General features: G+C 48.7%; 1 protein-coding gene across 1 annotated transcript in view; it reads left to right on the forward strand.

The window, feature by feature from the left end:
• polrmt (polymerase (RNA) mitochondrial (DNA directed)) overlaps positions 1 to 12,500 on the forward strand; it is a 57,856-nt gene that overhangs the window by 40,650 nt on the left and 4,706 nt on the right. The window contains exons 17-20 of the mRNA XM_062556072.1: positions 5,976 to 6,028; positions 9,642 to 9,740; positions 10,605 to 10,677; positions 11,595 to 11,686. Coding sequence (XP_062412056.1) covers positions 5,976 to 6,028; positions 9,642 to 9,740; positions 10,605 to 10,677; positions 11,595 to 11,686 — 317 coding nt within the window. The remainder of the gene's footprint in view (positions 1 to 5,975; positions 6,029 to 9,641; positions 9,741 to 10,604; positions 10,678 to 11,594; positions 11,687 to 12,500) is intronic.

The following is a 12,500-nucleotide window of genomic DNA, read 5'->3' on the forward strand; positions in this document are numbered from 1 at the left end:
TGAGGAAGATGAAGCGCTCGTTTGCTGCACGCCTCTCTACTGTAAGTAAACAAAAGGGGGCAGGAAGAGAGAGAGAGAGAGAGAGAGCGAAGGAGAAGGAGAAGCAGTTTAATCAGTGACTGCGTCGCCCCGGTCCCTGGCTGATTGGAAGAGGAAATTGCGCCAGAGACCAGGCCCCGGGATGCACTGCACATCAATAAGCCGTACTAATGCGATTGTGTGGGGCTAATCAGATCGGCGGGTCACTTTATGGTTAGGTTACACTGTTCGGTAAGTGTGGGAGGGTGGGGTGTATCAGGTTGGGTCTGAGGCCGGGTGTGTGTCAGAGAGAGGATGGGAGGATGTGAAGAGGTGATGAAGAGCGAGGGCGTGTGTGGGCTGTTTTTGTTTTTCAAGCACGAGAGAAACACTTAAGGTGTCCTTTTTTTTGCACAGGGAAATCAGAGCTCTCCAGAGAGCAACACTGTCGTAAGCCAAAGCCAGTACAGTAGAACTGTCTACACCCAGAGGACAACAATCCCAGCTGAAACACCTCGGCAAGCACTTAATTGTCCCCCCTCCCTCCCTTCCACTCACACACACACACACACACACACACACAGCGCTCTCTCTCTGCGACTGGTTTCATTTTCTAGCCTCGGCTGAGGTCAAAACAACACTCTTAAAAACATTCCCATCCGAGCTGCAGTGGGTGAAGCGTTCGATAAGCTCGGCGCTTCCTGGGTGACACGGGGCGAAGAAATAAGCAGCGGACGACTCTCGCCTCGCTCGCTCAGGCCGTCTCGTTTTTTTTTTTTTTCATACGACAAGATTTGCGAAATAATAAATGCTGTCGGAATTTCAAGGACGCCCTGGTGGGGGTGGGGGGTGGGGGGGGGGGGACCACGAAAAGGTCAGCGGTGGTATTGTCTCTCTGGGGGGCTCTGAATAATTAGACAGTGTTTTACCTAATCCCCAGAGTCGCAGACAGGAGCAATCAATAACCGAGTGGCAGCTTTCGCCAGAGTGGCTGCAGCTTGAGGGGCTGGTTTCCGAGCAGCACCCGAGCAGTCCCAGAGCTTAGCGCAGGCCTCGACACTCCACTGCCAGGGCTGTGCTTGAGTAATGCCTCCATCCGCCCAACCCCAATAGCTGCAAGCTAAGCTGCGGTTTGAGTTGTGAAGACCTTTTACATCATGGCACGAGATGGCATGCACTCTCTTACTGAGTGGGGACAAGCTGGCCTAAAATTAATAGTTTCGTTCAAGACTTTGTAATAAAGGAGATTGGCTTGTATAGCAGCCGATTAATGATATAGGAGATTTTCCCTCAGATTGCCTAGTGGAAGAAAATGGATGGCACAAAATAATTTTGTAAATTGATTACGTTTCGCTGTTTAACTTTGTTTGATTATCTTTGCTTTTCCTTCATTTCAATTTGCTCTGCCTCAAGTCTGTTCTGGTGGATCTAATTGAGCTATCTGCCATCTTGATTGACCCGGCTCACTTTCCTAAATGTCTGTTCCTTGGGTGGAAACATCCTCCATGGCAGATCCAGGCAGGAACTGACTGTTATTATGCTGCTATTTGAGGAACGAGTTGTGTTTAGCAATAAATCATTCTGACCTTCAGGGTGACCTGAGGCAATTGACTGAAAGCCTCTTCATTTTGGAGCATGCACACAGAGCTGGATGGATGGATACATCAGCCTGACTGCAGAAGATCTGTGCGCGCTTGTTTTGCCGACAGAATGCTGAACAGAATTTGCAGCCCTCTCTTCAAGGTCCTCTGCTGATTTTTTATTCCCCCGTAGTCAACTTAAATTCAAACTCCGCTAAAATATAGTTATTGAGCAAAACTGACACCCGGTGGTTTGAGCAGAAGGACAGAACCCATGCTGAAGGTCTGACCTGGCCCTTACGTTTGTATGTTTTGCGTTTCGTTGTTCCATGAAGATGAGAAGTTGAGTCTGTCACGACTCGACCTGTCAGGAAGATAGAAGCCAGCAGACGCCATACATGCCAAGTAATGTGTTCGCTGACAAGTCCAAGGGAAGGCTGATCCCTGTTGTTCAAAGCCACACTTATCGCTGGTTGAGATAACAGCTGTTTGCGATGCATACATTAGGCCTCATGCCAGGGTGGCAGGCTCTCCCACTGAAAGATGGCTGGCGTGTTGCTCCCCACCACTGCTCTACCGTCCAGCATGGGTGTTTGACTCCATAGTGATAAGACTGCAATCACGTAAGTGATTTTAACGATGTTAACGGAGCTACAGTACGTGGAATTCTGTAATGTACTGTACAGTTGTCTTGAACATAGTCTTCTACGAGCATATTATGTGTTTTTGACATATCCAAACAGCCGTTCCTTCACGTTCATGTTGCTGTTGTCAAGTCATTTCTGTGTTTTCAACTAAACGATAATAACACTCTACGTTTTTTTAGCACAGAAAGTAGGGGGGGTTCTTGTGACATATCCAAACCAACTAGCGAGGGGACAGAGGAGAAAAACCTTCCCTATGGGGGAGTCGGAGGATAGAACTCCATGACCTCTCATTTGGGAATACCGGCGGCCTTTCCTATGCCTCTTTGGGAGGAGACTAGCAGGAAGAGGACGGAGCCTACCTCATTAGCTGCACTGACTCCATGCATTATGTAATGACACGGTTGATTGGAATTCCCTGTGGGAATGCTTTGAATCACAGCTTTGTTCATCAGTCCTTAAAGCACTGTCTTTATGCAGGAGGGTTATCGGGTGTAGTCCTTTAGCGTTGTCAATGTCATTGTATCCTTGCTTCATTTATTGTCTGTCTTGTTAACATCTGCCTGAATTCCTGGAATCTCCAGTTGTAGCTCCATACTAGATGGCCTGGACTGAAATGAAATGGATGAGCAGAACAGTACAGTACAGTTGAGGCATATCTTTGCTGTGTTTGTGGTATATCATTTATACCCTCTTATGTATTAGCCATGTGTCTTAATTGTGCAGTGGGGAACAGGCGATCAGACGCTCTACCTGACCAGCCCCCCCCCACACACACACACACACACACACACACCACCCTCATCTGTGCTCCACCTCAGTTCCAGCTGTCTCCTCTGGCTCGTCTCATTGTCCTAAATGGTGGCGTTATTAATGGAGCCTAATAGATTCATCAATCACTCTGATTAATGGGCGCCGGTGGTCAGCATTCTTGTCAAGTCATCCCTCTCCAGACCAGACCCAGAGATCCCACACAGCCAGCCGCCCTGAGTCATCTCATGTGGACCAGAGCCTTGTGTTTCCTCGCAGAGGTCACCCCAGCTCATCAGGCACGTGTGAGCCAGGACTCCCGCTCCTCCCACATGGATGTCCTTAGTCCGTAGGATTTTTGTGTATACAGTACATATGGGCAATGTGCATTACCCGACTTGAAAGTTTGCAAACCAGTCCGTCTCCTGTTTGTCGACATTGCTGTCAACAAGCACCTGAAGAGGTGTGCTTCAGCTGTACCAAAATGTGTGCCACCTGAAAGTCCTTCCCTCCTTATTTTGTGCAACCACTGCACGTAGGCTGGCGTTTTTAGGAGAAAGGTTTTATAACAGTTCTACAACCACTTGAAGCCCAGCAGAGGGGCACACGGTAGCACTCGAGTCGCCCACATACACGTACATTCTTACGTTTTTGCACAACTAAAGTGCTCCTCTTCAGGTGTTTGTTGACAGCCATGTCAACAAACAGGAAACTGGTTAGCCGACTTGAAGTGAGTTAGTGCACAGAGCCCAAAAGGGTGTGTGGTGTGACCAGTGGGAAGCGATCAGTCCCAGATACTGTACCTGACAAGGTGAATACCTATGGCTTTGGATAGAGGCATCTGCTGAATCCCATTCACCTCTTACTTTCACTTTCACTTTTACGGCCTCCATAAACAGGCACCGACATGAGTGTGGTGCACTCTATTTTTCAATGTTAGATCACATCAGATTCTCCGCACACCCCTGCCGAACCCTTTTACCGCCGCGCCGCTGTGATTTTGTTAGTTGCTGTGAGGTCTTAAAGAAGTAGGCCTTAAATTGTCTTCAATACATTTTAATTGCTTTTTTTAAATATTCTTTCAAATGTCTTCAATGTAACCTTTTGAAACCTGCAGAAACCTTGGATTGTGAGTCATAAGTCCCTTTCCCACATAACTTCTAGAAGTTACCCAGACATATTTACCCGGGTAGAGGCACGACACGGACGTTTCCCACATGAGCTTTATGTCCGAGTGAGCAATGAGCTTGTGAACTTTGACAAAAAAAAGAGGTAGAACAAATTTGACACCCCCCTCCCCCTGTAAAACTGGCTGTTACTTGAAAAGTATTGATCTTAGCACAAAAACATTTTACAGAGTGTCTCCTGGGTAACATAGGCACACATGGTATTTTTTTCAGATTTTTTAGAGACGCAAGTGCGTGGGCTCTGGTTGATTTGGCGTGGAATGACCCAGGGCGCATTTATACGTCATCGGTACGCCCCCCCATCTCTACCCAGAACTGTGCCGGCTGCGTTCCCACCTAAGCGCACCCGGGTAACATCTAGAAGTAGTACTAGGGGGCTAGTAGGGTGAGTTCCGGGTAAGAAAATACCCGAGTTTTGCGTTCCCACATACAGCCACCCGTTTGATATCCGTTTGACATCCGGATGTCTCGCTCATGTGGGAAAGGGACTTGAGTATGATTTGTTTTGTGTGTGTGTGAGAGAGAGAGAGAGAGAGAGAGAAAGAGTGTATGAGAATGAGTATGATTTGTTGAGTACAGGTGTGTGTGCTCTGCGCGTGCCTGTGTGTGGCGAGGAAGGCTTTTGAGGGACTCCAAGGGCCTAATCTCCTCAGTAATGGGTTCCAGGGGCCCAGGGGTCTGACAGGTTGGATGCGTGTGCGAGTCACTCACACACAGGAGTAATGGCTTCTCCAGAGTCCCCTATTCCACTCACACACGGTCACACTCATCTCCAGCCGAGTCAATTCACCCCGGCCTCGACCACATCCCCCCTCCCTCCCTCGCCTTGTCGCCTCTCCAGGAACTCTCCAATTTACCGACGCCCCCGAAAAACCTTTAGTGTGGGGAGGACAGCGAGTCCAGTATATCAAAAACAGCCCCCTTTCCCATTACAAATTCTGTCACACTTTGTCTTTGCTTGAGAGACTCAGATCAATGTGGAGCACTTGTAGGTCAATAAGGTGTATTAGGGCAGACAATGGGATTGATTTGGATTTTTTCTTTTCTTTTTTTTTTTTGGCAATTTATTTGATATGGATGACGCAAACCTAGAACCTGTATGTCATTGGAACTCATTCACCTTTTTGTCTTTGGGTCATAGAAATAGATCATTATTGTGCCCTGGGGGACAATAATTTTGCTTGACTCTCCAGTTTTGCAGTGATTTATACTGATTGAAGTGGCTTTTAGGAGTTTGTGTAGGTCTTGACCATTGTCCATTTGTTTCACTAACACTTACTGTACTAGTCTGTTAACAAATGACCATCAGGTCCTGCTCCTCCAATCTCAATTGTTAGTGATACTGCTGTTATGACTATACAATAATAAATGACTATTACAATAATGCTTAATGTAGGCTTTTCCAACTTCATTTGAAACTGTTATTTTAACTAATAGTGTCCATATATTGTAAGTGTCCTTGGAGAAAAACATCTGCCAAATACCATAACCATAATCATAACCATAGTAATAAACCACAGCCAACCTAAAGCCTTAGCCGGCTTTTCTAGGCTTCAGCATAAAGCCAGCACTTCAGAATGTGTACATTCTTTTGAAAATGTGAATGCTTGCAATACAAATCTTCTTGGCTGTGAATCTTTGACTTTATTCATGCGTATTCATGTCGAGTTTCACGTTTCATCAGACTGTTTTGTTGGATTATTTATGTGCTTGTTTGTTTGTTTGTTTGTTTGTTTGTTTGTTTGTTTGTTTGCTTTACTAATGTATGTACCTCTGTTCCCTCCCCTCTCCCACAGGTGAATACCGGCCTCCAAGGACTGACCCTGCTGTCTTCCTACGATACGACCCGGTAAGTGCCTCTCCTCTCCGCTTATCTTGCATTCCCTCTGAAGTCGGAGGGCCTTCATCTCCCCAGCTCTAAGTGGCTCCGGCCTCCCACCATTCCGTTTCAACGTCACATGACTTGCATTCTTTCAACCGCGCTGCCTATCAAGTGGAGAGTTGATCAGATAGCTCAAAATAGAACCGCATCGTAAAGGGCATTGTTGGAGATGGACATTTCCGTAGAGCATATAGAAATATCCTTAGAGATTTTATCTAATGGATCCATAAAACACCTTCACCAGCGATAACATGATGGAGTTAGTCAACTGGATTTTATTTTCAGCTCAGTTTAAAGTAGTGGTGTCCCCAAGTCCCCTATCTTCCTTAATAGTTGTGAAACTGGCATTGGCTGTTCCTATTTTCCCACATAGTCCCCTGTGTCAGATAATTGTGGCCATATATAAACCACTGCAGCAAGATCTGCTCTGGGAAGACGGATGTCCACCTGTCGACGAGTCTCCGAGCCATCAAGAGAATGCCTGACCTCCCAGCTCTATATTGCAGCACTCGCCTCGTGATCCTTGACCTCCCCTCCCCACCCCCCCCCCCACCCCCCAGTGCTTTAGAGTCCGGCGCGCCAGCGGAGGCCGCTCTTGTCTGTTTGCGACGCCGCGCTGATCATCGCTGACCGAGAGCGAGAGCGCGACGCTCAGTGCAGTGCAGACGCCCCAGCTGAAGGCTGGCATTTGTGCTGAAATGTCACTGGTGAATGTGCAGTGTCATTTACACTGGGGAGCCCGAGCCCAGCATATCAGATGAGACGAGACGAGACGAGAGATGTGCGCTAAGATTTGCTTTAGTAGGCTGCTGACAGTGCCTCGCTGCGTTGCATTTTAATTCACTTTCACCCCTTTTTTTTTCTTTGGAAATGTGCAGTTTTGTGTTATTTTTCTTTCTGATTCAGTCTTTGAACAGTGCGGCGTTCAATTATTCAAGGGAGGCCTCTTTTAAATTGAGTTCCCGTCGTCAGCTAGCATCTTGTGCTAAAATAAAGGCTTCATCTCTGTCCCGGTTTTGCGGAGCGATGCACCTACAGCTAGTGGAATCCCTGCAGGGACCAGCCACGTCGTACCACGCCTCGGCTCGCCCCCACCCAGCATAAATGGCTCATCCTCCCCACAGTCCTGAGAATAGCTCCGTCAAAGCAGACAACCTCCGAGACATCTCCCGCAACATTTTTTTTCCGACCCCTCGTACTGTATGTATTTACTGGCCCAGAAAAGTCACTCTCACACCAAACTGTTCATTCATTACACTGTAATGAGATCTCTCTTTATTTTAGTAGTCTCACATGCTTAGCATCGACCAGTTAGCATCACCGGTGGTTAGCTGAGCTCACTCTTTACATTACATTACATTACATTACATTTACAGACCCTTTTTTCCCATCCAAAGTGACTTACGTAAGTCAACTGTATTACAAGGGATTACGCTGTCATTACATTGTCCCAGGAGTAACTTGGGGTTAAGTGCCTTGCTGAGGGCACAACGGTGGAAGCCGGGTAATTGAACCCACAACGTTCAGGCTACTGCACGCTAGCCCAGCTCCTTAAGCGCTACACTACCCCTGAGAGAATTAGCCCGAGAGGTTCTTCTGCTCCACACACCAGCGGGCCACAAGCATTGCTGATGTGGAGCCCTGCCCATTGTGCCCAAGGTGTCCCGTGGAGTCTCCCCGACATTAGCCAGTCCCTATTCGGTGTGCTGCGGTGTGGAGTGATTATGGAGCACTTATGACGGGAGTCAGTCTCTCGCATGCTGATACGGCGGAGGCTGTCAGGGGCCTCCGATAGGCGCCGGCCATCACAGGAACGGCTAAGACAGGAATCACATTAGCAGGTGGAGTGGTGCCGACAGGGGGAGAACCCCCCCCTTCCCCACCCCTCCCCCCCCCATCCTCCACCCCTTCCCTCGAAACAGCACGCCAGCCGACGAGCAGTCTGAGAGCCCTGGGCTGGACTGACAGCTGTCCCTGCTTCCCCTTGACATCGCTCTCCTGCATTCGGCTCACTTAAATGAATACCAAAAAGCCTGGTGTTACATTGAGGCAGTGGGGATGCACCCTCCACAGCCCATCCCATCCCCACTCAACACACACACACACACACACACACACTCCTACCCCCTCTCCCTCTCCCCTGCCCTCCCCGCCCCGCCCCACCCCTCCGGAAGTTGCCGTTGTCCTTCCCGCTGTCAAAAGCTGTAGCCGCGCTGTGGCATGAGATGTGTGGGGATGTTCTCCAAGCACGCACAGCTCACAGCTTGCCGCGGCGCTAACAAAGGCACCCGCAGATGCAAACAAGCGCAGCATTTCCATCCCACGCAGGAGATGTGCCGTGCTCCCGCCTGGCCGCGGGGACTGAATGAAAATGTCTTTATTAAGATTTCCCCCGAAAGCCATCGGATGTTATTAGGGCGCCGTTGTGTCCCTGTATCTCACAGACGGCTCCTGGATACGGGGCTTCCAACCAGGAAAGTGATGTCTGTGGTGAAACCCCCCCCTGATGATGACCAGAGGGATCCTTAAGTGTTGCCAGGGCTGATTTCACACATTGCTCTAAAACCCGTCGGCGTCGCTCGGTGCAACACCCCACCCCCCACCCCCCCCCCCCCCCCCCCACACACACACACACACACACACACACACACCCGAGAGAGCGAAGCGGGCCTCCCCTGCTCTAGTGAACGATTGCTCCTCTCAGCTCTGGCCTGCCTCCCCATCACACACAGGGGAGCAGAGGTGATCCCTGGACAGGCGACTGCAGCCCAGTCCATTAACCCAGCTCCGCGTGCTCCGCCTCCATTACTAGCCACTCGGGAGAGGGCTGTGTTTGGCCCAGATCCAGGGTATCCGCGACCTGCTGTGTCCACACACACACGCTACACATTAGGCCGTGCTAAGCTCTCCGAATAAATAGATAAATGTAGCCTTAAAGGATATCAATGATGCACATTTGTGTGCAAAATACATAATTTATCATTGCGCAGCACTGGATTTAATTAACATGCCACCAAAAGCGACATCTTTTTTTTTTTTTGTTGTTGCGGCTCATTTGCTGTGAAGTGTGTGCTATTGATTAGAGTTTAATCCAATACGGTTGGCAGTGTGAAGCATGTCCTCTGCGTGTCCACTCACCTTTGAGCGCGCACAGGCCGCATTCGTCACTCTAATGTGGGCAGTGGGTCTGCGCGGTTGGCGTGCGGTTATTAATGTAGCTTGGCCGCCACCATACAGTGATGCATGAGACCCAGCTCCACAGATACAGGGATGGAGGGAGTGGGGGGTGGGAGGGGGGGGGGGGGGGTACAGGGTTGGCCAAAGCCTTAATTAGGTCCTATGTGTCTTGTGCTGTGCTATAGGGCTTTGGGTAACTCGCTTTCTCCTCTTATTTTTCTTTCTTCTCTGTTTTTTCTCCCTCTTTTCTTCTCCTCCTCTCCTCTTTTTGTTTCCTTGTTTTGTTTCACCTCTCCGATTTTTTGTTTTGTTTTTTGTCTCCTGTTTCACTTTTTTTTGTTTTGTTTCCCCGTCCCTCTCCTGACCGCTTCCTCTCTTGCTCTCGGCCCCGTCCTCTCCACAGGAAGCCCAACACCATGAAGCAGAAGAACGCCTTCCCTCCCAACTTCATCCACTCGCTGGACTCCTCGCACATGATGCTGACGGCCCTCTACTGTTACAGGTACAGCACAGCACAGCACAGCACGATCAATTGCTTAGTTGTTGACTATTAACTATTAACTATCAACGATTTTGATAATCGACTGCTCAGTTTGTGTCATTCTTTAAGGAAAATACATACAATGGTGATGTATCACCCATTCTGTACAGGATGTGGCAGAGTACGACTGCACATAAAAGGTTTAACTTAACTGAACTGTTTTTTTTTCCCCCAAGTATGCACTGAAATGACGAAATTGGATAAGTTACAGTGTGATTCCAGACTAGTTTGAATCTAGGGTCTCTTTCACCATGACAACAAGACAAACATCCCCTCAAGAGCTAGATTACATCGATGGAAGGAGTACCGTGTTTGACTGGCTTTAGCGCTTATAACCCAAATGGCTAACATTGCAAGTGCTAAGGGCCCATCGCTAAACCTATCCAACCCACTAATACTGCTGAAAATAGCACCACACTTGTGCAGAGGAATGAATAGGGTCCCTACGCATAAAATGACGCATACAACTTAGTAGATGTACCAGGAGTTTCTTAAAAAGACTCAGAAATTACATGATACTCCGGTTTTCCACTTTAACTCAAAACAGATGGTAAACGTAAATGAAAAGCCCATTGCTTTATGTTGGTTACGTTAGCCAAACAAATGGCCTTTTAGGAGGGAGGTTTATGACTTGTTGATAACTAAGCCAGGTTTTTCATTAAACTGTGTACTTTCAATCCCCCCCCCAGGCACAGTACGTACATTCAGTACATTATTAACTGTGCTTGGGAGCTGAGGTCAATCACACCAGTAGCTGTAGAGTGAGGCACAGACAGGAAGTGACCACTCCTCACCTGTGAAATTCCCTCCTGTTGTCTCTTCCAGCGCTGGCCTCACTTTCGTCTCCGTCCACGACTGCTTCTGGACACACGCCATTACTGTCGACACCATGAACAAGGTATGATAGCTAGAATACCCCCCCCCCCCCAAAAAAAAACAAACAAACTAGTGTTTGTATTTTAACTCCCCCACACCACCCCACCCCTTCTCAAGTGTCTGTGCTCAGCATTCATTGTGCCAATCATAATACTACCAAGAAATCCTGTCCTTCATTTTCCCGGAATAACCCCTAAGACGGATGCCTCTCCAGCTGACATGCTGTCATCCTGTGCTGGAGCAGTTATTCATTACTCCCAGGTCTGTCAGTCAAAGACAGGATGAGGCTGGGTACTCCAGGCTCATCGGAACCCTGCTCAGTCTTTTTTACACAGAAAAACATGGGTGAGCTTAGCTTTGCCACCTTTTGTTTAATTGTTTTTAAGATCTTAAAAAGGGTCTGTGTGAAATCGATCTGAATATTCTAGAATATTCTTCCTGAATCAAATATGGTCTTTTCTTCGTTAATTGGACGATTGAACATCTTGGCTGACTGACTGATAGAGCAGTCATACCCTCCTCACCCCTATCTGAACTGTGACTGATGGCCTCTCCTTCTTTCCTCTCTATACCTTTATCTCTCCATCACTCTCTTTTGTTCCCCCCCCTCTCTCTCTCTCTCTCTCGGGCAGTCCTTTATTTTGGCAAGGCTTTCTTGACACCCGTAATTCTGTGCGGCACAGAGCTCTGCTCTGCACTGTCTGTCTGTCTGTCTGTCTGTCTGTCTATGTGTCTGAGTTAAATAAGGCAGGACGGAGTCGAGGAGCGTGACCTGACACCGCAGGAGAGGTAGCAATGCGACAGGGACGCAATGGACTGAGAATTGTGCAGGTTAAATCGTCAATTAAGAGGATGTGGAGGAGTGAATATGGAGACTTACTCTCCCTCTCCCTCTCCCTCTCTCTCTCTCTCTCTCTCTCTCGTCTCCTCCCCACCCAGATTTGCCGGGAGCAGTTTGTGGCTTTGCACAGCCAGCCGATCCTGGAGGACCTGTCCAAGTTCATGCTGACGAACTACTGCTCTGAGTTTCCGTAAGTCCTCCCACCGCGTGGCTCTCCCAGAGGGCCCCCCCCCCCCCCCCCCCCCCAGCACCCAGACAACTGTTCAGACTCACTTTATTAGGGAGCGGAGCCGAGCGGCACAGACTGTGTCCTGCTAGGAGTCATAAATATGCATGCGATAACTCGGGGAGCTGAGGGATGAGTCACTCATTTCTGAAAGAAATCACTTTCCAAGCAAAGGTGGTTCCTGTAGCTCATTAGAGCCAGGTGCTAAAAGAGCAAGGTCATGTGTTTGGATTGAAAGGGTGCACTCATGCTATGAGAAATGTCCTCAGGATGAATCGATGTACAGCAAATGTGGATTGCTCTTCTTATACTATGTACTGAGTGTTAGCCATGGGGGCATAGCAAGCCGCGGGTGAGTGCTTTTGAAAAGGCTCGCTCACGTTTCCCGAGGTGTGTGTTTCTGGCAATCAAAACGGCTCTCGGCACACACTGCGTTTAGGTGGTGTGGAGAGCACACGCCGCTGGCGTGTCCCCGTCCTGGTCTCACTCTACAGAAGTGGACGAGCGTTGACTCACTGGTGCAGATTCGTGCACCGTGCAATACATATCGGTCAGATGACCAATCGCTCAGCAGAAAATGGGGGGAGCCCTTCAACTGAGACCAGTGGTATTTCCCCATGTCTGTACAGTATCAGCTATATACAGCATGTGCCCAGTCAGCTAGCGCAGGTGAATGGACGTGCCGGCGGAAGCTCCCTCTGTCATTCTAACGGCGGTTTAATTGGGCCCCTAAGGTGGCCAGCATCTCCCTCCTGCGCAGGGATCCACCAAAGTCATT

This window comes from Sardina pilchardus, chromosome 15 (genome assembly GCF_963854185.1).
Source record: "Sardina pilchardus chromosome 15, fSarPil1.1, whole genome shotgun sequence".
Classification (NCBI taxonomy): domain Eukaryota; kingdom Metazoa; phylum Chordata; class Actinopteri; order Clupeiformes; family Clupeidae; genus Sardina; species Sardina pilchardus.